Genomic DNA, 24,040 nt, shown 5'->3' with positions numbered 1-24,040 from the left:
TTCCCGAATCGGTTCTTCCAAAATTAAATCAGCAGTAAAATTGTACAAGGTAGAAGAAGACGTACTGTTCACAAAGTACTTACTTTCTACGACTCTGATACTCTGAGGTTCTGACACGAAGAAGAGTTTCCCGTCTACTGCCGCTTTCTTGGCTGCTGGGACTGCGGCTGGTTTGTCTGAAAGACACATTTACATGTTTTGTTACCACAGTTACCTTAAAATCAGAACAAATTATTCCTTTGTAAAATAAGCTGTAGGAATCTGGCAGCGTCAAAGATATCATTCACTCCAGGACTCACTATGTACGACAGTGGATTACGGAATATAAAGCAGTTTTATAGGCATTTATCACTAGTTGTAGTTCTCAAATGCAGGTCAAACTACAATCATAATAGCAGTGTCCAATTTTATATTTCTAGGCTTGGCTTTATTCGATAGATTTCCTCCAGGACTGTGACATCAGATTCCTTCATGTCACACTATCATAGCACGATTTTTGGAACTTAGTTAGACCTTCTTGGATATGGTGGAAAGAGGTATGAGAAATAGGATGGTGAACTTGGAGTAATGTCAGACAATTTGTATCGAAATTATTTCCATTAAATTATCTAATACTTCAGTTATAACAAGGAGGCTAAAAATTGCAAATGAGCAATAATTGATGTTTCTAAAAAATGAATTCCATTCTTATTTAAGTTGTATAAGCAAATAAATGGGACCGGTCATTGGCTTCATTGGAATACTACTTTTGAGGTATCTGTACCTTTAATGGTCACTTTTGATTTTGAAGTGTCACTTCCAGCCACATTTGAAGCTTTGCACACATAATCTCCTGAATCTGCTTTAGCCACATCCTTCAGTTCCAGCATGGCAGTCCCGTGAGCAAAGCTGAAGCTGCATCTGTCTGAGGGCTTTACTTCCCTTCCAGCCTTCAGCCACTGGATCCTGATGGGTTCTGATCCCCACACGTGACAGCTGAGCTGCACAAATTCTCCTTCGATTGCTGTTACTGGAGTAAGGTGCTGATCAAACACAGGGGGCTTCTTGGGTTCTGGAATTACAAAGATACTTTTAAACGTAAAAGGAACATAAAGGCAAAAAAGTTTTAAATTCCAGAGAAGAAACAAGTTTTGCCTCTAACAGGTAGTACCGGCTGCTATAGCAGAACGGAACCAGTAACCGAATCAGGGTTGATTCCTCTCTGAAGGCAACAGTTACATGTATTGGATTTTTGAAGAAGATAAAGGTTGAAAAACAAAGAGTGTGCCATGTTGCCCATTAATCATACCAGCATCTGTGCCCTGATTAAACTCTGCAAACGTGGCAACTGGTCGTTCCTATAAACTTCCACACCACAGAGCACACTGTGGCTCCGCTCGAATGCGTACAGCTGCCTTTTTGCTGCGCCCTAAAAACGAAGGGCCTACGGGGGAATTCTGCTCGTCTGGAGCAGCAGTTCTTGCTGCCCTCTGGGGAAGAAAGCCAACGTTTGAGTAATCCGTGAGCCCACATCGTAATAGGTGACTTTCCCCAATATGCATCTTTAGCTATGAAATGCAGCTAGAGTAGCATTTAAAATCTAATCTTTGCCCAAAGGAAATAGCAGTTGAAGCTCAGTGGTCAACTGAAAATCAATCAAGAATATACAGGTAACATGGAAGGAAGGCCGTATACAACTCAGTGTTATGTAATGGTTTTATTCAATGATTCTGAGAAGTAGATACAAACACAAGGCAATATTCCTGATTGTAATGATTAAAAATTGCGATGTCTACTTAAAAAAAAATTTTACAAAGAAATAGCCTCAGAATGAGATAGAAAGTACTTATCTACTCAATGGCAAAACCACCAGGAAGGTAAATCATGAATATAAGCCACCACTTATTTTTTTTTTTATTAAACATATTTTAAAACTAAATGCACTTAAATTCTATAAAATGTCTTCAAAGTTAAGACAACTCAGTGATATGAGCCCATTAGTGGTATTAACCTATTTTCTATGCATGCACCCTGAAATGGCCAACAAACGGGCAAGTGGATCACATCAGAGTTGATCATCAAACTCCACGCTGCTCTAGAAAGTTGGCTTGTAAAGTGATTTTGATGAATCTGCATCATAATCATCTGGACGAAGCCATTTTATGGTCAGAGGATCAGGAAAAAAGATCTCTTTAAAAGATACGGTCTATTTCTTTGCCCCAAGCTAGGACTGTATATGTAAATACGTCTTCCATAATAATATGCAGCATCTTTCCTCTCATCTTTCTTTTTTCCCTTTTGAGCAAATTTTACTCTTTTGTCTGAGATTAATATTCATTTACAGGCTAAAAGCTTTGGGCAATATATGTCAAACAATAATCCGTTAGTAGAAATAGCCAAGAGAATGTTGCAGAATGTGATATAACTTCCAAGAAGCGAAGTTAATGTAGTTTTCCATGATGAAAATTTAAGAATTTTTCAAAATAAACGTGCCTCATAAAAATTTATGTATTACTGAGGCATGAATTTCCAAGTAGACTTAGACTTCTAACTGCCTGAGAGAATTTTGGGATATGATTCACATGCTGTGATTTTAGTCCATTTATTATATAACACCTACTTTGCTGGCCATGTAACTAAATTACAAATAGTATGTATTTCAAGTTAATACATATGGAATTCTGGCAAGCCAACGACAACGCATATTTCCAGTTAGCCCTTACAGAACATGGGTTTGAAAGGCACGGGTCCACTTACATACGGATGCATTCTTTTCTCTAGTTCACTGTATTGTAAGAATATATAACTGATTGTTTATGTTATTGGTAAGGCCTCCAGTCAACAGGGTGCTATTAGCAAAGTTTTGGAAGAGTCAAAAGTTATACGGGGATTTGTCGGTGATCCTAGCCTCCGCGTTGTTCAAGGGTCAACTATGTATCTGCTCTAACTTCCTTGGCCAACGGAGTTAAAGAAGAAATGCACATGTCAGAGGAAATGCACAGGCCTAGCTATTAGGCAATAAGAAGAACACTGGAGGAGGCCGGGGGCCGCGAAGACGACTCACCTTTGATGACAATCGAAGATGTACACAGAGCAGAGCCCGCGTCGTTTGACACTTTGCATGTGTACAGGCCAGCGTCGCCCATGCCCGCCTTCTTGACGTGCAGCAGGAGCGTATTGTTCTTGAATGCGATCTCACAGTTGGAAGTTGGGTGTAGCTCGATATTATTCCTGTACCATGCGACCGTTATAGGCTGGGAACCGGCAACACGGCCCTCGAGTCTGAAAGAATTCCCTTCCGTCTCTTCAACGGTCTCCGAGAGTTTTTTAGTGAAGCTTGGTGGAATGAGCCGCTCTGCAAGAAATTGCAAGGATATATGAAATGGAAGCCAGAGGCAGGTTACTCATAGGAGGCTTTCAGGAAAATGAGGTCCTCCTCTACATTAGAAGTTAATGCTGACTAACTAGATACAGTGAATAGCGCACGTTTCTAAACATTTCCACCTCCTTCCACAAGCTTATTCTCAACTGTTCTCTGATTTATGGGATAAATGACAAAAATAGCTTATGACCACTTACAGAACCACATAGTAGTGTAAAAAAAAAGGGGGGGGAGTGGTCTTAGGGTGATGTAGGATATATACAATTCTAGAAAAATACAGATTTAAAAAGATCACTTGTTCTCTAGAGAAACTTATTTCTTCAACATTTTTTAGAAGATTTTATTTATTAGAGAGAGAGAGACGGAGAAAAAGAGCAAGCATGAAATGCGGGAGGGTCAGAGAGAGAAGGAGACTCCCTGCTGAGCAGGGATTCCCGACTCAGGACTAGATTCTGGGACTCTGGGATCACAACCTGAGCAGAAGGCAGTCACTGAATCGACTGAGCCCTTCAGGAACCCTCTTCTTCAACATTTTTATGTCATTTGTTTATAACTGTCCTAAATTTCACTGTCCTAATAGAAATTGCACCCTTAGGAGAGAATAGGAAACAATTATGTTTTGTTGGACCGCATGCAAAATAAACGATACCTTTTATGTTAAGTTGAGCTGTGCATGAGTCCTTTCCCACTTCATTCACAGCATAGCAGGTATATTGCCCAGAGTCTCCCTTGTCTACTTTCAGAATTGTCAGGTGGGCCGTGTTTTCCAGGTAACTGATCTGGTAGTTTCCGCCACTTCGTATCTCTCTGTTGTCTTTGGCCCAAGCGACCTTTATTGGTTGCGTCCCAGTAACGTGGCACTCAAAGTCAGCACTGTCCCCGACCACAGCATCCACAGGGGCAACAGGGATGTCAAAGAATGGTGGGTTCTTCCCCACTAAGAACAGAGCAGAAGGACACAGTTTCAGGCTCCGTAGCCATCCCATTTTACAGAAATAGTGGTGTTTTCTCCTTAATTTTGATGACAGAAATTTTAATTATAGAAACAGAAGTTGAAGTGGCCACAAACCTGTGAGAATGAGTCTGGCACCAGAAGAAGCAGACCCTATAGGATTTGTAGCTGTGCAAGAATACTGGCCCGCAAGGCTCCGGTCTGTTTTAAAGATGTTAAGAGTGGCCACATTATCTAAAAACGATGTTTGTACATTTGGGCTGTCTTTCAACGGCTTGCCGTCTTTATACCAAGACACCGAGATAGGCTCTGATCCATGTATGGTACATTCAAACACAACCGGCAGTCCAACTGTTTCTTGAACGTCTCGCAATTGCCGAGAAAATGATGGTGGCAGTTTTTGCTCTGTAGGAACAGAGTTAAAATACTGAGTACTTCTGGATAGATTTTTAATTTGCTGACTATCCTTCTCAAAATGATTGTTGTATGGATAATAGTATGTCTACAAAAATATCAGGAGGCATTAACAGCTCTTGAACTAACTTTGATGCAAAGAAAAACATATAAACTTTTGGAGCAAGATTTTCACTCTGTGGTCTCCCTAATGCACACTAGGTACAAAACTATGAAAGCCCAAAAAGCAACTGACTGGCTTAAGGTATGTCTCCAGGCACGCAGAAGATTCTCCTACTTTTTAAGACTGACTTGTGGCAATTTTAATGGGACACTCGTGAAGTGAAATTTTTAAAATATGGTTACTCATTTTTCTTAAAGATTTAATTATAGAGACAAGTGATTCCACGATCCTTCCAATGGAAGATTTAGTCCTCTTATCTCTCCCAGCTACAGAAAAAGATAAGCCACTAACTGTAGACAGAATTTCTTAAGCAGAAGATTTTGCCTTGGGCAAGATTTTCCTAAAGAGAAGTCCTTCACCAGATATTTTAAATCTTGTTCCAAAGAAACACAAATTCATTCACTTTTAAAACATCGCAATCACCTTGAACAGTAAGGAACGTTGATGAAGAAACTTCTCCCACACTGTTTTCAGCTCTGCAGATATATTCTCCACTATCACTACCATCAACCTGGTTGAAAACCAGCGTAGCGACATTGTTCCTAAAATGCATTTTGCAGGTGGAAGTAGGTCTTAATTTGGTATCTCCTTTGTACCAAGACACCCCAATTTCAGGGGTCCCAGCAATTTGGCACTGTAAAGAGGCAGAATCTCCAACGGTCACCTTAACAGGCTCCAACTGCTTGACAAAATACGGTGGTTCTGCAGGCAAGAGAGAGAATTAGTCATGAAAAGACGTGCCAGAGTGATTATTTATATATGATGCTGTGAAGGCAGGGTCGTAACAAACCTAGTATCAGTATTTGTGCCGAACAGGAATCTTTTCCAGAAGCATTTTCAATGTAACAGTTGTATTGTCCTGCATCCTCCACTGTGCTACTTGGAATTTCCAGGATTGCAGATTTTTCAGTTGTGGTTATATTACACCTCTGAGAAGGAGTTACGTTTATGCCATTTTTCTTCCATGTAACCGAAATGGGAGGAGTTCCAGTGTACGTGCCCTCTAGAATCAGGGGTTTTCCTTTCTCTATGCTGTAGTCATTGAGCCTCTTCACAAATTTGGCTGGCGCTGTAGTAAGCAAATGGAAAATACGAAGTCAAACACACATACATTCAGATATAGACACAGCTGTTACTTCACGTAAGTTAGTTGTAACAATGCAGACTAGCAAACCAACCTTTTACATAGAGATGTGCTGTACAAGAAGCTCTGCCGGCCTCGTTACTGACTATGCAGGTATATTCTCCACTCTGTGTTGTCTCTACATCAAACAGCTCCAGCTCAGCCACGGAATCCTCCAGAGACACATTACACCTGTCCCCTGGTACTAATTCACTGCTACCCTTGAACCAGCTGACGCTGAAAGGAGGTGTTCCTTTTATGATGCTTGTGAAAGTTACATTGGCTCCCGTTAAAACATCCATGGCCTCAGGTTTCTGAACAAAGGATGGTGGTTCTAAACAAAAATGACATACCAAGAGCAATTTAATATTTTTGAAGTTTGATGATAAACATGCTTAATACAATAAGAAATGCAGTTCTATTTTCCTGTGGTTTTAACTGACCTCGCACGGTCAAAGGAGCGCTGCATTCATCAGAACCAGCCACGTTAGTAGCTACACACGTGTAGTCTCCGGCATCTGATTCTTCTAGCATGTTCACAGTTAAAGCACAAGTGTTATCTGTCAGGGTGGTCTGGTATTTCCTTCCACTGCTGATCTCGTTTCCTTCATGGAACCAGGAGACAGAGATTGGCGGTGACCCATAGACTTTGCACTCCATTACAACTGAGGAACCCGACAGACCATTCGTCTCTTTCAATTTTCTCGTGAATGAAGGAGGAACAGCTCGGTCTGAATGTGATAAAAATCAAACAAACAAGGGACATCAGTTATACAATGATTTGAAGAGAGAATTATTGTCTCTTTGATGGAATACCCCCAGATTCAGGGGCTTTTTTTGCCAGGGTATCAAAGAATTCCCTCTGCATTCACACAGTTGAAAGCCTTGAGAATCAATGGGCAAGATGTGCTAGCTGACGTGGGAGGGGTTCTGGTCTCTCATCACTGTGAACCATCATATGGTGAATTACTCCAGCATAAGTGATAGTTAAAGACAACTTTATCCTTCTCTGGGGATTAAGTTTTACTCCTACCACTCTGAATTGTGGAAATTTTTCCATGAGAAAGGGTTCTAACTTTTGAACTTGGTTTTCTTCCAACTCTACAGGGATGTGACCTCTGATTTTGGAGATGCAGAGGAGATCAGATTCATGTTCTGCTGTAGAAGATGGAGCTTCCCATACACATTTATGTAAATCAGGGTCTACATTATGATAACATTGAGATAAAAGCCCAACCAACCAACCTGAAACTTGAACTGAGGCTGTACAGCTGTCTTTGCCAACAGGGTTTTGCACCTCGAAACTGTATACACCACTGTCACTAGGTGCAACATTGATAATCTTAAGGCCAGATACTTTGTTGAAGAAGCTTATTTTGTATTTGCTGTCACTTGTCAGTTCTTTTCCATCCTTAAACCATCTGGTACTGAGTTCGGGTGTGCCAGTGACTGTGCACTCCAAGGTACAGGTATCTCCTGTGGTAACTCTAATGGATTCTGGCTTTTCCACAATCGCTGCAGGTTCTGGAACGAGATAGAAATTGCATTCAAAATTTACATTCAAACTGAAAAGCTTAAAAAAACACAGATACTAGTAAGTGTGTATTTGTATTCACGGTAATATTCGTGGCAATGTTCTATTCGTACTAACCGAGAACGGATAGTGTGGCGAAGCACTCTTGCATTCCAGCATCGTTTTTGATCTGACAGGTGTACTTCCCAGCATTGGCTGTTTCTGCTCTTGCGAACTGTAGGGTTGCAATGTTTTCTGAATAAGAAACCCATATGTTGTCACTTTCTCTAACAATCTCCCCCTTATCTTTGAACCACACCACTGATATTGGCTCAGCGCCTTCAATAGTAGTCTGTAGCTGAACTTCTTCACCAACGATGGTAGAAACATCACTGAGCTTCTTCACAAATCTTGGTGGTGCTGATGAAAAAGAGACAAATGGTTTAAAACGTGTGGGGCTAGTAGTACCTCCCTCAAGCCATGCAATGCTAGGAATTCCACTAGTGATAATAATGTTTCCATTTCTTAAATCAGAGGTATTTTTGGTGAGTGGGAGCAGGGACATGTTAGAGTTTATATTAAGCCAAAAGGGTCAAATGTCTTGTCCTCTCTAGCTTTCTGAGTTCAATGAAATCCATTGGAAAACTGTCTCAAATGATCTTTGGTAGGACTCAGATGTGGGATGCACACTAAACAACAAAGGACTTGAAAGAGAAAAAAGGGAAAGTAGAAGACACAGCTAGTGATAAAGAACTGGGCAATCACTAAGAAGCTAACAGAGCATTAAAATTAGAGGGAAGGAAATTAGAAGGGAAATGGTGGACAGAAAAGAATGAGACCATTCTAACCTTTCAGAGTGATAGAACCAACACAAGTGTCACTCCCCACATCGTTGGTGGCTTTGCACTGGTATTCCCCCATGTCTGCAGCATCAACATTCAGGATGTGAATACTTGTCAGGAAGTTCTCAGACATGATCTTGTACTTCTTGCCACTCCTAAGTTCTCTCTTATCTTTATGCCAAGAAACTTGAAATGGGGGAGTACCCTGAAGCTCACATTCGAGATGAACATCAGCTCCTTTCAGCGTCTCAACAGGATGAGGCTTTTTGCGGAAAACAGGTGGTTCTACAATTGGAAGGTAATTAAGTTAGAAAAGAAAGGAAAATCAGGATGTATCCTGTAAGTATATAGTTTCAAGTAAGAATCAGTTTTCCATTCCATCATAGAGACAGAAAATATCACTTTCAATTTTTGATTGTATCCTTCAAAAATTTTAAGATGTTGCTGAAGAGTCAAACAGGGACCTGAGAGGACAGCTAGAGAGGAGTCCAATGTGAAAAACATGAATCAAGAGTAAGATCTGACCTTTAACTTTTAAGGAAGTGCTGCTGCTTGCGCTGCCTGCTGCATTGCGGGCCTCACATGTGTAGTCTCCGCTGTCCTCAACACTGAGGTTGTGCATTTCCAACACTGCCACCGAGTCAAGGAATGACATTCTGAATTTACTGCTCTCTTGAATTTCAGTCTCGTCTTTGTACCATAAAACTTTGATTTCTGGAGACCCTCCTATTTTACATTCATATCTTGTGTATTCATCCTGTTTCACAATTCTTGAAGTTTCTAGCTTCTTAATGAACCTGGGTGGTTCTATGGAACCAAGAGGGAAAACACAAGGTAAGGGATGGAAAAGACATGTATAACTCAAGATGAAGTGAAAAAAGGAATCCCTCTGTCAGAGAAGACTTTAACTTCAGAAAACATATTTATTTGATGCAGTTCAAGGAAGAATAGTTAATAATTAGTAGTTGAGAATGGTTAAGTTTAATCTAAGTAGAAATTTCTTAAAATAAAATGCATGTATTTCTGTAAGCAACCACATCAAATGTTATTGCAAACGGAAAGAGGAAAATACATTAATCTGTACTGTTTGATTCTCCTCCCAGCAAAAGAATCATATGTTTAGCGCAAGATCAGAGGCACAGGCTATATCTGGTGTTGGAAGCACTCTGAAGTTCACAAGGAATAAGAGAGTTTGACTACTCTCCTGTATGTGAAACAGTGGAGGTGTATCTCCTATGGTTGCAAAGATACCAGGTATGTACGATGAGGAATCAGAATAACAAAACTGGGCGAGGTATCATAATATTTACGCCAATTTCTCTTATAGACCTTAAATAGGTATTTCTTCAACTCTCATAATTTCCCTTCAAAGTGAGGGAGAGCAAGGCTTTCTTTGTTAGTGAAGCAAAAAATTCAAGCTCAGAGAAATAAAAATGATCAGGAGTAGGTCATAGAGCAAATGGGCTGCTAAATACAATTCTAATTTCAAGATATCTATAAACCATTCCCACAAAAACCCTGAAAAATTCTCTAATGGATTAGATCAGTAGCTCATTGAGTTAAGGATTTAATTTCTGACAATGGCAGCCATGAACTTGCTACAGAAAGATATGGTTGCCTTCCATAATGTTGGATCTTGATGTTCTCCCTAGCCCTCTCACTTCCACTATTATTTAAGTGGGGGCTAGTGGAGGAAGAGAGGTTTGCACAAGCTGACTCTTCTTGAAGGGCTTGTTTGGGATCTGCTATCCCGTAGAATGACAAAATCCACTAATTTACAAACTACTGTCAAAAATAAGTCATTTGAGGTCACTTCCCTTTTTTGTCTCAAGCTGATTTCTTTCAAACTTGGATTTCCTTGCAATTCTGTGAAAATCTTTGGTTCACTATTTCCCTAGTCTCTATCTTAAGCCTTTGAAAATGGATGTCCAGTCTGTGTTCTATCAGTTTTATATTTTTTAACAAAAAATTTTAAAACTTGACCCCATTTGGAAGGCCCTAGATCCATTTGATCTCTTCTAATTACTAGACCATGGTCCTAAACATAACTTTCAAGCACGCCCTTCCTCTTGTATTCCAAGATATTGAAAACATAAAAGAGATGTTGCTTCTTGACTGGAACAGGTACCTTGTACACCCAGGTGAGCAGAACAAGAGTCTTTTCCAGCGACGTTGCTTGCATAGCAGGTGTACTGCCCGGCATCGCCTTTGCTTACTTTGAGAACTGTCAGAGTGGCAGTGTTTTCAACCAAAGTCATCTTGTAGTTGCCTCCAGGGCGAATCTCTCGGTTATCTTTGGCCCAAGTGATTTTGATGGGTGCAGTTCCAGTTACATGACATTTAAAAGAACCACTTTCTCCAAGAGCAAGATCTACCGATACAGGCTTTAGATCAAAGAAAGGAGGCACTTCATGTTCTGAAAAGGATGAAGACCAACATGGTGACTTTGGTTTTCATGCTCCCGGACATGGAGCAGAAACTAAGTGGCACCAGTCCTTTGGCGGCCCACAGCAGTGAAGCTTTTATAATGAAGAGGGTAATGTGATGAGCTACTCACCTGAGAGAATGAGTTTGGCACTAGAAGAAGCAGTTCCAAGAGGATTAGAAGCTGAGCAATTGTACTGACCAACGTGGCTCTGGTCAGTTTGCAAAATCTGAAGGGTTGCTACGTTATGAACAAAAGACGTTTGCAGATTTGCATCATCTTTCAAAAGCACCCCATCTTTGTACCAAGACACTTGAAGAGGTTCTGAGCCATTGATGCGACATTCAAACGCAACAGGGAAACCAAGAGTCTCACGAACGTCCTTCAGTTTTCTTGCAAAGGAAGCTGGAAGTTTACGCTCTGTAAAGAAGTTATAGATAACCCTTGTTTACAAGAAGTTATAGATAGCCCTTGTTTACAAGAAGTTATAGATAACCCTTGTTTACAAGAAGTTATAGATAGCCCTTGTTTACAAGAAGTTATAGATAGCCCTTGTTTACAAGAAGTTATAGATAGCCCTTGTTTACAAGAAGTTATAGATAGCCCTTGTTTACAAGAAGTTATAGATAGCCCTTGTTTACAAGAAGTTATAGATAGCCCTTGTTTACAAGAAGTTATAGATAGCCCTTGTTTACAAGAAGTTATAGATAGCCCTTGTTTACAAGAAGTTATAGATAGCCCTTGTTTACAAGAAGTTATAGATAGCCCTTGTTTACAAGAAGTTATAGATAGCCCTTGTTTACAAGAAGTTATAGATAGCCCTTGTTTACAAGAAGTTATAGATAGCCCTTGTTTACAAGAAGTTATAGATAGCCCTTGTTTACAAGAAGTTATAGATAGCCCTTGTTTACAAGAAGTTATAGATAGCCCTTGTTTACAAGAAGTTATAGATAACCCTTGTTTACAAGAAGTTATAGATAGCCCTTGTTTACAAGAAGTTATAGATAGCCCTTGTTTACAAGAAGTTATAGATAGCCCTTGTTTACAAGAAGTTATAGATAACCCTTGTTTACAAGAAGTTATAGATAACCCTTGTTTACAAGAAGTTATAGATAACCCTTGTTTACAAGGGATACAACTTCCACGACATATTTCAAGCCATTACAATTTTGATGTTTTTAAGAAAATGGGTCTGTCAGCACACAGCAAGACTTGGTAAACGAAACCATCGTCACCTTTGATAACAAGCACGCCGGAAGAAGCGACTGCCCCCACGCTGTTTTCTGCCTTGCATGTGTACTCTCCCACGTCACTGTGGTCCACTTTGTTGATTACTAAAGAGGCAACGTTATTTTTAAATTGCATTTTATATGCAGGAGCCGATCGTAGCTTTGTGTGTTCTTTATACCAAGAAATTCTAATTTCTGGGGTTCCATCCACTTTACACTGTAAAGTCGTGGGTTCTCCAATGGTTGCCTCTACGTGTTGCAGAGGTTCAATGAAATAGGGTGGTTCTAGGGCACAAAGGATGATAATCAATCAATCACGCTACCTTGAAGAGGATGTTTTCAAAGAAGGAAAAGACAGCAACAAAAAGAGGTAACTTGTTAACACACCTAAGACAGACACCAGAGCTTCACAAATATCTTGACCGGCCTCATTTTCTATCAGGCAGCTGTATTGGGCATAATCCTCTATAGTGCTTTCTGTAATTTCCAGGATCGTCGATTTCTCTGTCATGGTAATACTGCAGTTCTGAGACTGTGAAAGAAGGAACTCATTCTTCATCCAGCTCACCGAGATGGGAGGTGTGCCAGTAAACGTGGCCTCAAGGACTATGGGGCTTCCAGTCTCCACGTTGAAATCAGCCAACCTTTTCACAAAGGTGGCTGGTTCTGTACGGAGGAAACAGGAGGGTGAAATTGGCATCTTCAAATGAAGACTTGGAAAGGAATTTTAAGAGACACATGAGTTGGAGAACAGAGCAAACCTTTCACAAAAAGATGGGCAGTACAAGAGGCACTGCCCGCGTCATTGGTCACCAGGCAAGAATAGTCTCCACTCTGCAACGGCTCCACCTCCAACAACTCCAGTTCTGTCACAAAATCTTCCAGAGAGATGGTGCATGACTCCCCTGACACCAGTTCCCTGCTGCCCTTAAACCATTTGACCTTGAACGGAGGGGTGCCTCTAAAGACGCTGGTGAAGATGAGGCTCGTTCCAGGTAAAACTTCCACAGAGTCGGGGATTTGTTCGAAAGATGGTGGTTCTGGAACCCCCACGGGAGGGAGAGGTCAAGAGAAAAAAAGGAAACTAGGTGAGATGGCGCTTTTGCTCCTCAAAGAAAAGGGAACTAAGACTACAAATGAAGACCAGATAGAGAAATTCCACGCGAGGCAGGCGCCACGTCACGTGGAAGAGACGTGAGGGCGGCTGCGGCCCGCCTCTTGCACACTGACCTTGCACGGTCAGGACGGCCGAGCACTCGTCAGAACCAGCCACGTTGGCAGCCACACACGTGTATACGCCTGTGTCCGAGGGCTCCAATAAGCTCAGATTCAACGTGCAGACATTTTCTGAAAAGCTGGACTGGCATTTAGGCCCGCTAACGAGCTCATTTCCGTCCTGAAACCAGCCAACTGAAATCGGGGCTGAGCCAGAGACTCGGCACTCCAGAACGGCCGAGGTCCCCAGGATGGCGTTCATGTCTTTCAGCTTGCGGATGAAGGAAGGAGGCACAACTCGATCTATGTGGAGAAGGGTAGTTTTCCATTTAAAGAGAAGCTTTTTTTTTTCTTTTTCCAGGAAAAATTATAGATTCGTAAAAACCTCACACTACTCACCCGACACGTGGACGGATACAGAGCAGGTACTTTTACCAACACTGTTTTTCACTTCAAAGCTATATAACCCCTTGTCACTCATTTCTGCACAAGGGATTTTAATGGAAGCCACTTTGTTGATGAATGTAATCTGATGTTTGCTGTCTGCAGATAATTCTCTCCCATCTTTGAACCACTTGACTGAAAGTTCTGGTGTTCCAGCCACTACACACTCTAAAGCAAAAGGATTTCCAGTAGTGACAGTCATGGGTTCTGGCTTCTCTACGATTCTGGCTGGTTCTAAAAGAAGAAGTATAGCGCATTGAAAATAAAGTCACCTTCCAAACTGAGAGTGTAATCAATATATAATGGGGTAAGAATAATATTTGCAGATGATGACCATGGGCCAATCAATGTGATTTTTTTCTCAGGTTGTACTTTGTTACTAACCTACTACAGTCAAGACTGCTGAACACTCTCTCATCCCAGCATCATTTTTGATTTGGCACACATATTTTCCAGAATCAGATGCTTCAGGGCTCCCAAGCTGGAGGGTTGCGACATTATCGACGAATGAAATCCTAGTGTTTTCACTCTCTCTGATGACATCACCTTTATCTTTCAGCCAGACAACAGAAATTGGCTGGAAGCCTTCAACTACAGCCCGTAACTCAACAGCATCCCCAACAAGGGTTGAGGTGTCGCTTAGCTTTTTCACAAACCGTGGGGGTTCTAATGAAAGAAATTTGTGGTTAGAGAAAAAAAGAATCACAGCCACAGAAGTTATTAGTTAAACAAGAAAAGATGAAAGGAAGAGACATATATTTTCGTGCCCGCTTATACAAACCTTTGAACTTGACAGTGCAAACACACGTGTCGCTTCCCACCTCATTAGTAGCTTTGCAATGATATTCTCCTACATCGGAAGTGTCAAGGTTAAGGATATGAAGACTTGTATCAAAATTTTTTGAAGTGATTTTAAATTTCTTGCTGCTTCGAACTTGCTTTCGATCTTTAACCCACACCACTTCAAATGGGGGGGTTCCCGAAATTTCACATTGGAAGATAACATCAGAACCTTTAAGAGCTCCTATTGGAGCAGGCTTCTGGGTGAAAACAGGAGGTGCTACCAGAAAAAAAGAAGATAAATGATGAGAAAATTTGCTTACTGAAAAGGAAAAATAGTATTTTAGAATCCAGGATCATTAAGAATGATTGGTGTGACCGTATGACAGTATGGTAATGCAAGAAATAACAATTCACAAAAACTAGTTCAAGGAATTGCAAGCAAATCCCCATAGGGAGTCTTGTTATTTTGGAGCTCATAACATTGCCGAAAAAGAATCCAATCAGAGGAGAAGAAAGCAGTTTAGGGTGTCTAACCTTTAACGGTCAGGGCTGTGCTGCAGCTGGCGTCACCAACACCATTATGAGCTTCACAGATATAGTCCCCGCTATCCTCAGTGCTGCCTTCATTGATGGTAAGCAGTGCCACAGAATTAACGAATGACATGTTGTATTTCCAACTTTCATGGAGTTCACTGTCATTTCGGAACCACACAACTTTGATTTCTGGGGAACCACTTATTTTGCATTCCAGTTGGATGGATTCTCCCTGCTTCACAACTTTAGAAGCTTCTAGCTTCTTAACAAACTTGGGAGGTTCTAGTAAATCAAAGGAAAAAACAGCTTGTGTTTGTAGTTGAAGATCCTATAAATACATATTTAAACTGGTTTATTAAGAATATACTTTCTGATTATTTTATGGTAAAATGTTATGCTTTCTATTAAACAAGCTTTTAATAGAGAATTTCATTGTTAAGCTTATTTTTGTAGTTTGGATATATAAGCTAAGATATATAAAGTAATGTATTATAGAGGCATTTGATCAAAATTTAGTAATGATAAATCAGAATGCCATATAACAGAAAATAGGAGAATGGATAGTTGAAATAGTATTTAACAAATTTCAATTAGACACTATCTGATAGGATCACACTTAGAGTTGACACTACTTTAAAGAACAATATAAAGACAAAACAGAACTTTGATTAATGTTTTCAACACTAATATACAAATTCTAACATGACCCAGTTAGTTTTTCCCACACACTTAAAAACTAAAGGAACTTTTAGAAGACCATTACACAAACGTGGGAAAGAACAGGTATTGGTAGGTGTCACGTAATGATACCTTTTACACTGAGTTGAGCTGAGCACATGTCTTTGCCAACATCATTGGTTGCTTGGCAAGTATATTGACCAGAGTCTCCTTTGCCTACTTTAAGAATTCTCAGATGGGGAGTGTTTCCCACACATGTGATAGTATAATTTCCTCCAGGTCGTATCTCCTTGTTATCTTTCGACCAAGTGATTCGCATTGGTTGAGCACCAGTAACATGACACTCAAAGTCAGCACTTTCCCCAGCAATGACATCAATAGATACAGGCTTGATGTCAAAGAAGGGAGATTTCTTAGGTTCTGGAAAATGAAAAGAAAAGGCAATGTGTGTTTTTGTTTGTTTTACTTTTTCCATTGGCCATTTCTACTCTGACAATGAATAAGAAGTCACGGTTTGGTTTGCAAAGGGAAAGATTAACATGGGAACAAACCTCTTGCTGTCAGTCTAGCACTAGAAGACGCTGTTCCAAGTGGGTTAGAAGCTGAGCAGGAGTACTGGCCGGAGTGACTCAAGTCCGTTTGCAAAATTTTTAAAGTTGCCACATTATCTACAAATGACGTCTGTAGATTTTCGTCATCTCGTAAAAGTACCCCATCTCTATACCAGCACACTTGGATGGGTGCGGAGCCATTTAATCGACAAGTGAGTGTAACTGGCAACCCAACAGTCTGTTCAATGTCTTTCAGTTGTCTTGCAAAGGAAGGTGGGAGTTGGCGCTCTGCAGGAAGACAAGCGATACTTGAGCCATCAGTAGATCAAACGAAAATTTCTCCACAAAGATAAAAGAATTAAAATTAAAAAATTTCCTCATTTCTGAATTCATATTATCACCTTGAATTCTGAAGACAGTCTTAGAAGAAGCAGTTCCTATGCTATTTTCTGCTTTACATGTGTACTCTCCACTGTCATTAATATTCACTTTATTAAAAACCAGTGTGGCCACATTGTTTGTAAAATAGGTCCTGTATTCCGGAGTTGGCCGTAACTTAGTGTCTCCTTTGTACCAAGACACTGTAATTTCTGGTGTCCCAGCAACTTGGCACTGTAAAGAAACCGAATCTCCAACAGATGCCTCCAGGGGTTCTAGTTCCATAACAAAATAAGGTGGTTCTGAAGAAGAAAGGATCACAGTCAGCCACTGGAACTAAAGAACACCAAACAAAGCATGCTTTGTGTTACATGAATGCCGATCATTTAGGAGAGAACATAAGACAACACACCTAACGTAGATACCAGAGCTTGGCAAACATCCCTCCCTGCCTCGTTTTCAATTTCGCAGGAGTACTGTCCTGCATCTCTTTTTGTGCTGTTCAGAATTTCTAGGATGCAAGTTTTCTCTGTTGTGACTATGCTGCATCTCTCAGATGGAGTTACGTTAACACCATCCTTTTTCCAGGCAACTGAAATCGGAAGTGTCCCAGTGTAGGTGCCTTCCAGAATTATGGACTTCCCTGGCTCTACAGAGTGATCACTTAACTTCTTCACAAAGGTAGCCGGTTCTGGTGAGGGACAAAGCACAACAATTAAACACGGTAAGAGTGCAAAGATGTCAGCGTAGAGAAAATAAGAAGGGCAAATGCACTTGAACAAACCTTTCACAAAGAGATGAGTCGTGCAGGACGTTTGGCCAGCATTGTTAGAAACCACACAGGTGTATTCCCCACTCTGAGAGATGTCAACATTAAATAATTCCAGTTCTGCCACAGTGTCTTCAAAATAAATGTTACACCGGTCTCCTCTCACGAGTTCTCTGGCGCCTCTGAACCAGCCGACCTTGAAGGGAGGGGTCCCTCGAATAACGCTTGTGAAGGTGACATTTTTGCCTGGTAGTATTTCCAAAGGTTCAGGTTCCTTCACGAAAGAGGGTGGTTCTACATAGACATGGAGGACAGTGAAAAGAGCCCGTAAGCTTCTCATTCAGTTGCGACTTTGAATTGAAAAGGAAGAGCTCTTTTGAATGTGCGTCAAATGGGTGCCTGGATGGGCACCCAAAAGAGAATTTGTAAGAAATGGTTTGTGTACGTAACACTGACCTTGTACAGCCAACGCTGCACGACATTCATCAGAGCCGGCGGCATTAGCGGCCACGCACGTGTAATTGCCCGTGTCCGAGGAGTCCAGAGAATTCAGCTGCAATGTGCAGACGTTATCGGAGAATGTGGTTTGGTACTTTGCTCCGCTGACAATCTTAGTTTTTTCATGAAACCAGGCAACAGAGATAGGTGATGACCCAGCTACTTTGCACTCCAGGATGCAAGAAGTACCCAGCACCCCAACAGTACCTCTCAGTCTTCGGGTGAAAGAGGGAGGGACCATTCGGTCTGTGTGAGGAAAGGCAAGAGATCATCATGGTTTGAAAGAGTAGAAGAGCTGTGCGGGAAGGAAGCTGATGAAGGCATTCGCATAAGCAATGGGGGGAATAGAGTGGAACTGACCTGAAACGTCAACCACAGCTGTGCAGCTGCTTTTTCCAACGTTATTTTGAACCTGGAAGGTGTATGTGCCTGCGTCTTGCCTTTCAACAGAGAGTATCTTTAAGGAAGAGATTTTGTTGTAGAAGCTAAATTTGTGTTTTTGGCTGCTGGTCAACAGCTTTCCGTCTTTGTACCATTCTACTGAGAGTTCGGGAGTGCCGGCCACCTTACACTCCAGAGTGCACGTTTCTCCCACAGCCACTGTCATTGATCCTGCTTTCTCAACAATGACTGCAGGCTCTGAAATAAAATGTGATAGCCATCTGTCAAAGTCCGTTACCATTACCATGCCTCTACTCTCAAATTCACTGAGACTGTTTCTTCCCATGCTGTGGTTGTGCTAGGGCTCTCTCCTTAGAGAGAGATGATGCCACAATTACACACTATCATGAAATGATGGGTTATTAAGAAATATGTTTGTGCACCAGTTGACTTCCAAAACAATATAATGTATACTAGACAGTGTGTATTGATCTGCACTTGACCCTCTCTCTAGAGCAAAGGATTCATGTCATTATGAATTACTTGATATTTTTGCTTTAAGGTGCTAAAGCTAGTGGTTTTCCAAGCTGTTCTCCAAACAATTGCTGAATTAAAATGTCCAAAGGTGCAAGTGCAAGTCTTTCCTATCTAACTCTGATGTTGGGAGTTCTTGCCAGCATTAATAGCTAGTACTTTGGAAACAAAATTTCCTTGTTGCAAAAGCTGGCTTCCCATAGTTTTCATGCTTAAACAAAAGAGAGTCATGATTATATTGGCTAATCCATCAAGAAAAGTAGTAAGTAAACATTGAAACAGATGGCTAATTTTTGTTAGGATCACAGAAACAAGAAGAGTTTAAAAGATCGATTAGGGGAAAAGAAAGATCGATTAGGTCCTTTTTCCTAAACCTTTCTTTTTTTTGGTCTTTCTTTCATTTTATTCTTATTTTATTTATTTATTTGAGAGAGAGAGAGACAGAAAGAGAGAGTGAGAGATGGGTAGAGGGAAAGGGAAAAGCAGACTCCCCACTGAGCAGAGAGCCCGACAGGGGGCTCGATCCCAGGACCTTGGGATCATGACCTGAGCCAAAGGCAGATGCACTAACTGACTGAGTGATCCAGGCAACCCTCTTCTAAACCTTTCAAATAGGTAAGGATTACTATCCTTCTAGAAGAAATTTAGAACAGGAGATTCTACCAGTGACTCATCTCAGTGTTTGGCATCACCTTCTATCAGGGGACCGTTGTACTATATTGTACCAACCTAAAACAGTCAGTGTGGCCATGTTCTCCCTCATTCCACCATCATTCTTGATTTGACAGATATACTTCCCAGCATTAGCTGGTTCTGCTTTTGCAAACTGCAGAGTTGCAACATTTTCTACAAATGTAATTCTGATGTTTTCACTTTCTCTGATCACTTCTTCTTTCTCTTTAAGCCACTGGACAGAAATAGGCTGGGCTCCTTCTATGGATGCTTGTAACTCAGCGGGCTCGCCAGCTACAACCGTGAGGCTGTTCAGTTTGGAGACAAATCTTGGTGGTTCTGAACAAGGAAAGATGGGTGGAGAGTGTTGAAAACATTGTACAGATAATGGAAGAGAGAGAGAAAAAGTAAGTGTTTTGCACATTCCTGCCATTTCTGCCAGATGCAGGAAATATGCTTACCTTTTAATTTTACAGTACAAATACAAGTATCACTTCCGACTTCATTCTGGGCTTTGCAGTAGTATTCACCAATGTCCGAAGCTTCAACATTGAGAATGTGAATACTTGCGTGGAAATTTTTGGATGCAATCTTGTATTTCTTGCTACTTCGGAGCTGCCGCTTGTCTTTGTACCAGATCACGCCGAATGGTGGTGTTCCCGATAGTTCACACTCAAGACTAACTTCAGTATTTTTAAGGGTTTCTACTACAGGAGGGAAGCTGCTAAAAACAGGTGGTTCTGTAAAAAACAAGAATTTCTAATGAATTGGACTATTTAATTTCACAGAATGTTTTTGTTTTTAAGGTGGAAGAAAGAGTGAAGATACTATAACGGGGAAACAGTGTCCAGAGCCATCACTTTAGTGTTGAGGAATAACCGCTTTGGAGAAGCCATTAGCCTTTACAAAAATCAGCCTGCTTCCTTGGCAGAGAGCCCAGACAAGACCTCCAGTTGTCCTTACTGAGGAGTTCGACCTTCTATCTACCTTACCTTACCTAATTTATCTTGGACAATAAGGACTGATGCAAAAATTGTAAACAAAAACCAAACCCAAGTACATTTAATTAAGATGATATTCATGAGGTTTAGAATCTTGACTTCAGGGTTGAAATTTTTTGTATATGCTCTATAACGGAGATAGCTGAAAGCCCTTATGACACTTGTGATCTAAGTCTTCCACGTCAACAAATGTTACTGAAATAATTGCTTCACACCATGACAGACTTGGACTTTGTGATAAAAATACTGGAAAATGGCCACAGAAAATACTGGTATTCATTGTACCAAGGTATAGTGATATAATTTTTAAAAAATAGGAACCAATTCTTGAGAGAGAAAAAAATATATATAATTGTCCAGTATTTTAAAAATATATATTTATGTATATATTTTTAAGTAGGCTCCAGAGTGGAGCCTAACGTGGGGCTTGAACTCACAACCCTGAGATTAAGACCTGAAATCAAGAGTTGGACACTTAACTGACCGAGCTACCCAGGTACGCCTCTAATTGTCCTGTTTCAAATGTAAGGTTAAAACCTGTATTGCTTGCATCTTATATATATGTGGTAAATATTCTTTGCTATTAATGCTAAAGATTATAGTGAGGCTGATGATATATTCATAAGCTGACCAAAGGCAAAAATAGATTTTAAAATGCCTACTTTTCTTTTCTTTTTCCTTTCCTTTCCTTTTCTTCCTTTCTTTCTTTCTTTCTTTCTTTCTTTCTTTCTTTCTTTCTTTCTTTCTTTCTTTTTCTATGTTTGTGAAACATCGAATTTAAACTGCTTGGCCAATGTGTTGAGGTGATCAGAATGATGGCATTGGAATAACAAGAAAAATAGCTACATGTAAGGAAATCTTAAGAAAGAACATCTAAAAAGGGAAATAATACTAGTTTGGGGAACTATTCTATGATCTCAAATGGAAGCTAAAATGACAGTGAAAGAATAAAGAGCTATGATACCCCAGGGGAGGAGAAGGTGGGTTTCAGGTAATGAGGGACAGAAGGAAGAGATTTCTACCTTTTACGATAACCTTGGTACTGCAGCTTGTGCTGCCGGCAGGATTCTGAGCCTCACAAATGAAATCCCCACTGTCCTCAGTGCCGAGATTGTTCATCTGTAGGACGGCCACTGAGTCAATGAAAGTCATTCTGTATTTATCACTGGCGTGGAGTTCGTGTTCATTTCTGTACCACACAACTCTGATTTCTGGGGATCCCGTTATCTTGCATTCAAGTCGTGTGGAGTCACCTGCTTTCACTATTTTGGATGTTTCTAATTTCTTTACAAACTTTGGTGGTTCTAGAGAGTGAAAGAAAGAGGAGATGATGAGGGAACAGATATAAATAACATGCTAAATTAGGTAGTACGCAGGAAAGAGGAAAAGATGAACAATGCCTGGCAAATACTGTGTACTGTTAGAGAGAAGTGAACTTTCTTGACTGGGTAGATGCACTGTACAGAAGGGAGCCACAGGTCAGACAGAAATGTGAAACACTCAAACAGTGCACACCTGTCACAAGCAGCACTGTAGTACAAGAGTCGCTACCAACGTCATTGGTAACTTGGCAAGTGTATTGTCCAGTCTTGGAAGCATCCACTGAATAGAGATTTAAGAAGCTAGTTGACCCTTCCAAGCCAATGAAACATTTAGGTCCAGAGGCAAGTTCCACATCATCTTTAAACCATTTTATTTTAAATGGTGGTGTTCCTTTCAATACTGCCTTAAATTCTACTGTAGAATCCGGTATGGCTTGTTGTCGCTCGGGTTTCACCAGGAAGCTTGGTGGTTCTACAGATGTTAAGAGAAATATACTTAATTAGATTCCTTGTAGTTAAAGTGTTTTGACAGTCATATGGACATGTAAGCAAACATTTCTGAAAAGAGGCAACAACGGTGTATTTCTTGAACTCAATAAATATAGAACCACAAAACAGAAGTATTGAGACTTTTAGTTCTAAAGAATACAAAGGAAGAGTGGCACATTTAAAAAGCAATCACAAAGAAGAACCAGGAAGAGGAAAAGAAGTTCTAACCTTTAACAGTTAAGATGCCACTGCATGCATCATCCCCTGCTACGTTTGAGACCTTGCATGTGTAATTCGCCGTATCCTCTAATTCCAGATTATTAACTTCCAGTGACACTGTGTTCTCGTGACTGATGGGTCTGTATTTTGCACTTGTAGATATTTCTTTTCCGTCCTTAAACCACTGAGCGCTAATAGGAAGTGAGCCAGAAACCTTGCACTCCATACGAATAGAAGACCCCAGAACTTTATCCATTTTGGTTAATTTTTTGGTGAAAGATGGAGGGATATCTTGATCTATCCAATGCAAACAGCAAAACACATCGATTAATATGTTGCCACTTGTGCACAAGGGATAGAGGTCACAGAGATAAGGGAAGCCAACTAGGGCCAAAGTACACACCTAGCACTCTCAGGTGGGCATCGCAGCTACTGCTTCCAAAGTCATTTTCCACCTTGAATGTGTACTGACCACTGTCTTGCTTCATGACTGACTGGATCCTAAAACTGGCCACATTATTTTCAAAACTCATCGAAAAATATCTACTAGGCACAATTTGTTTTCCATCCTTCAGCCATTTCACTTTGAGTTCTGGTGTCCCGGCCACTACGCACTCCAGAGTCACCGGGTCTTTCTCAGTGACATCGACAGACTTCGCTTTCTCTAGGATCTGAGCAGGCTCTGCAGTGAGAATTAAAGTGCACATGAGCTGCATTGTTAATTCCGCTGGAAACACAGGGTGCTTATGAAACTGTCCCCCCTCAACTAAGTCCTCAAGAGAACAGCTTACAGACCTTGGACTAAAAGGAAAGCATAACACCGCTCAACGCCTGACTCGTTCTTGGCTTGACACGTGTATCTCCCGCTGTGCCCGTTGTCCACAGCTCTGATCTGAAGCGTGGCCACATTGTTCACAAACGAAATATGAACATTATCATCTTCATCAAGAATGTGATCATCCTTGAGCCAGGTTATAGAAATGGGAGGAGAGCCCGCCACCGTACTCTGAAAGATGGCAGAGCTTTTCAAAACAGTGGTGAGGTTCTCTATCTTCTTCATGAACGATGGTGGTTCTGTGATTCAGTGAGATAGTGGGAAAAGAAGAGGCATGGTTGAGCTTCTCCTTGTGATCATAAAATGAAAGACATTGCGAAATTCTTACATGGTAGCCTGTTCTCGTGTGTGCCACTGACCTTTCAGGGAGACCCGGGTACTGCTAGAGCAGCTGCCGCCTTCATTGGATACGATGCACTGGTATTCACCAGTGTCTGAGGGGTCACACCGGGTTATATGGAGGTTAAACACGGATACTCTGTCGGTTAGGGTATATTTTTTGCTGCTTCGAATTTCCTTGTTATTCCTCAGCCAAGTGACCTCAAATGGAGACGTTCCCGCCACTTCACACTCCAGCTGCACGTCACTATCTTTCACGACCTCCACGGGCCTCAGCTCCCTGATAAAGGTGGGAGGTTCTAAAGATTCAAAAGGAAGACAGACACGAGCTTACTCGAGGGAAGACCGACAGCCTGGCCGGCAGCACAGCCGAAAG

The 24,040-nt window shown here is 41.0% G+C and overlaps 1 protein-coding gene across 5 annotated transcripts in view; it reads right to left on the bottom strand.

The window, feature by feature from the left end:
* TTN (titin) overlaps positions 1 to 24,040 on the bottom strand; it is a 266,895-nt gene that overhangs the window by 168,738 nt on the left and 74,117 nt on the right. For 2 of the 5 annotated variants that reach the window (XM_040643349.1, XM_040643355.1), the window contains 38 exons: positions 23,685 to 23,963; positions 23,286 to 23,564; positions 22,894 to 23,172; positions 22,500 to 22,787; positions 21,976 to 22,254; positions 21,483 to 21,764; positions 19,921 to 20,199; positions 19,517 to 19,798; positions 18,233 to 18,511; positions 17,831 to 18,118; positions 17,390 to 17,668; positions 17,018 to 17,296; positions 16,629 to 16,907; positions 16,228 to 16,515; positions 15,809 to 16,096; positions 14,999 to 15,280; positions 14,463 to 14,741; positions 14,066 to 14,347; positions 13,637 to 13,915; positions 13,253 to 13,540; positions 12,784 to 13,062; positions 12,410 to 12,688; positions 12,029 to 12,307; positions 10,926 to 11,213; positions 10,497 to 10,784; positions 8,894 to 9,175; positions 8,375 to 8,653; positions 7,665 to 7,946; positions 7,259 to 7,537; positions 6,457 to 6,744; positions 6,069 to 6,347; positions 5,681 to 5,959; positions 5,314 to 5,592; positions 4,431 to 4,718; positions 4,011 to 4,298; positions 3,044 to 3,334; positions 764 to 1,051; positions 84 to 176 (listed from right to left, as the gene is read on the bottom strand). The exons of the other annotated variants lie outside the window; for them this stretch is intronic. In XM_040643349.1, the coding sequence (XP_040499283.1) occupies positions 84 to 176; positions 764 to 1,051; positions 3,044 to 3,334; positions 4,011 to 4,298; positions 4,431 to 4,718; positions 5,314 to 5,592; positions 5,681 to 5,959; positions 6,069 to 6,347; positions 6,457 to 6,744; positions 7,259 to 7,537; positions 7,665 to 7,946; positions 8,375 to 8,653; positions 8,894 to 9,175; positions 10,497 to 10,784; positions 10,926 to 11,213; positions 12,029 to 12,307; positions 12,410 to 12,688; positions 12,784 to 13,062; positions 13,253 to 13,540; positions 13,637 to 13,915; positions 14,066 to 14,347; positions 14,463 to 14,741; positions 14,999 to 15,280; positions 15,809 to 16,096; positions 16,228 to 16,515; positions 16,629 to 16,907; positions 17,018 to 17,296; positions 17,390 to 17,668; positions 17,831 to 18,118; positions 18,233 to 18,511; positions 19,517 to 19,798; positions 19,921 to 20,199; positions 21,483 to 21,764; positions 21,976 to 22,254; positions 22,500 to 22,787; positions 22,894 to 23,172; positions 23,286 to 23,564; positions 23,685 to 23,963 (10,545 nt within the window). The remainder of the gene's footprint in view (positions 1 to 83; positions 177 to 763; positions 1,052 to 3,043; positions 3,335 to 4,010; positions 4,299 to 4,430; positions 4,719 to 5,313; positions 5,593 to 5,680; positions 5,960 to 6,068; positions 6,348 to 6,456; positions 6,745 to 7,258; positions 7,538 to 7,664; positions 7,947 to 8,374; positions 8,654 to 8,893; positions 9,176 to 10,496; positions 10,785 to 10,925; positions 11,214 to 12,028; positions 12,308 to 12,409; positions 12,689 to 12,783; positions 13,063 to 13,252; positions 13,541 to 13,636; positions 13,916 to 14,065; positions 14,348 to 14,462; positions 14,742 to 14,998; positions 15,281 to 15,808; positions 16,097 to 16,227; positions 16,516 to 16,628; positions 16,908 to 17,017; positions 17,297 to 17,389; positions 17,669 to 17,830; positions 18,119 to 18,232; positions 18,512 to 19,516; positions 19,799 to 19,920; positions 20,200 to 21,482; positions 21,765 to 21,975; positions 22,255 to 22,499; positions 22,788 to 22,893; positions 23,173 to 23,285; positions 23,565 to 23,684; positions 23,964 to 24,040) is intronic. 5 annotated transcript variants of the gene reach the window in all.

The sequence above is a fragment of the Ursus maritimus genome, unplaced genomic scaffold (assembly GCF_017311325.1).
Source record: "Ursus maritimus isolate PB19 unplaced genomic scaffold, ASM1731132v1 scaffold_1, whole genome shotgun sequence".
NCBI lineage: Eukaryota > Metazoa > Chordata > Mammalia > Carnivora > Ursidae > Ursus > Ursus maritimus.
This window is presented reverse-complemented; position numbering and strand designations above follow the sequence as displayed.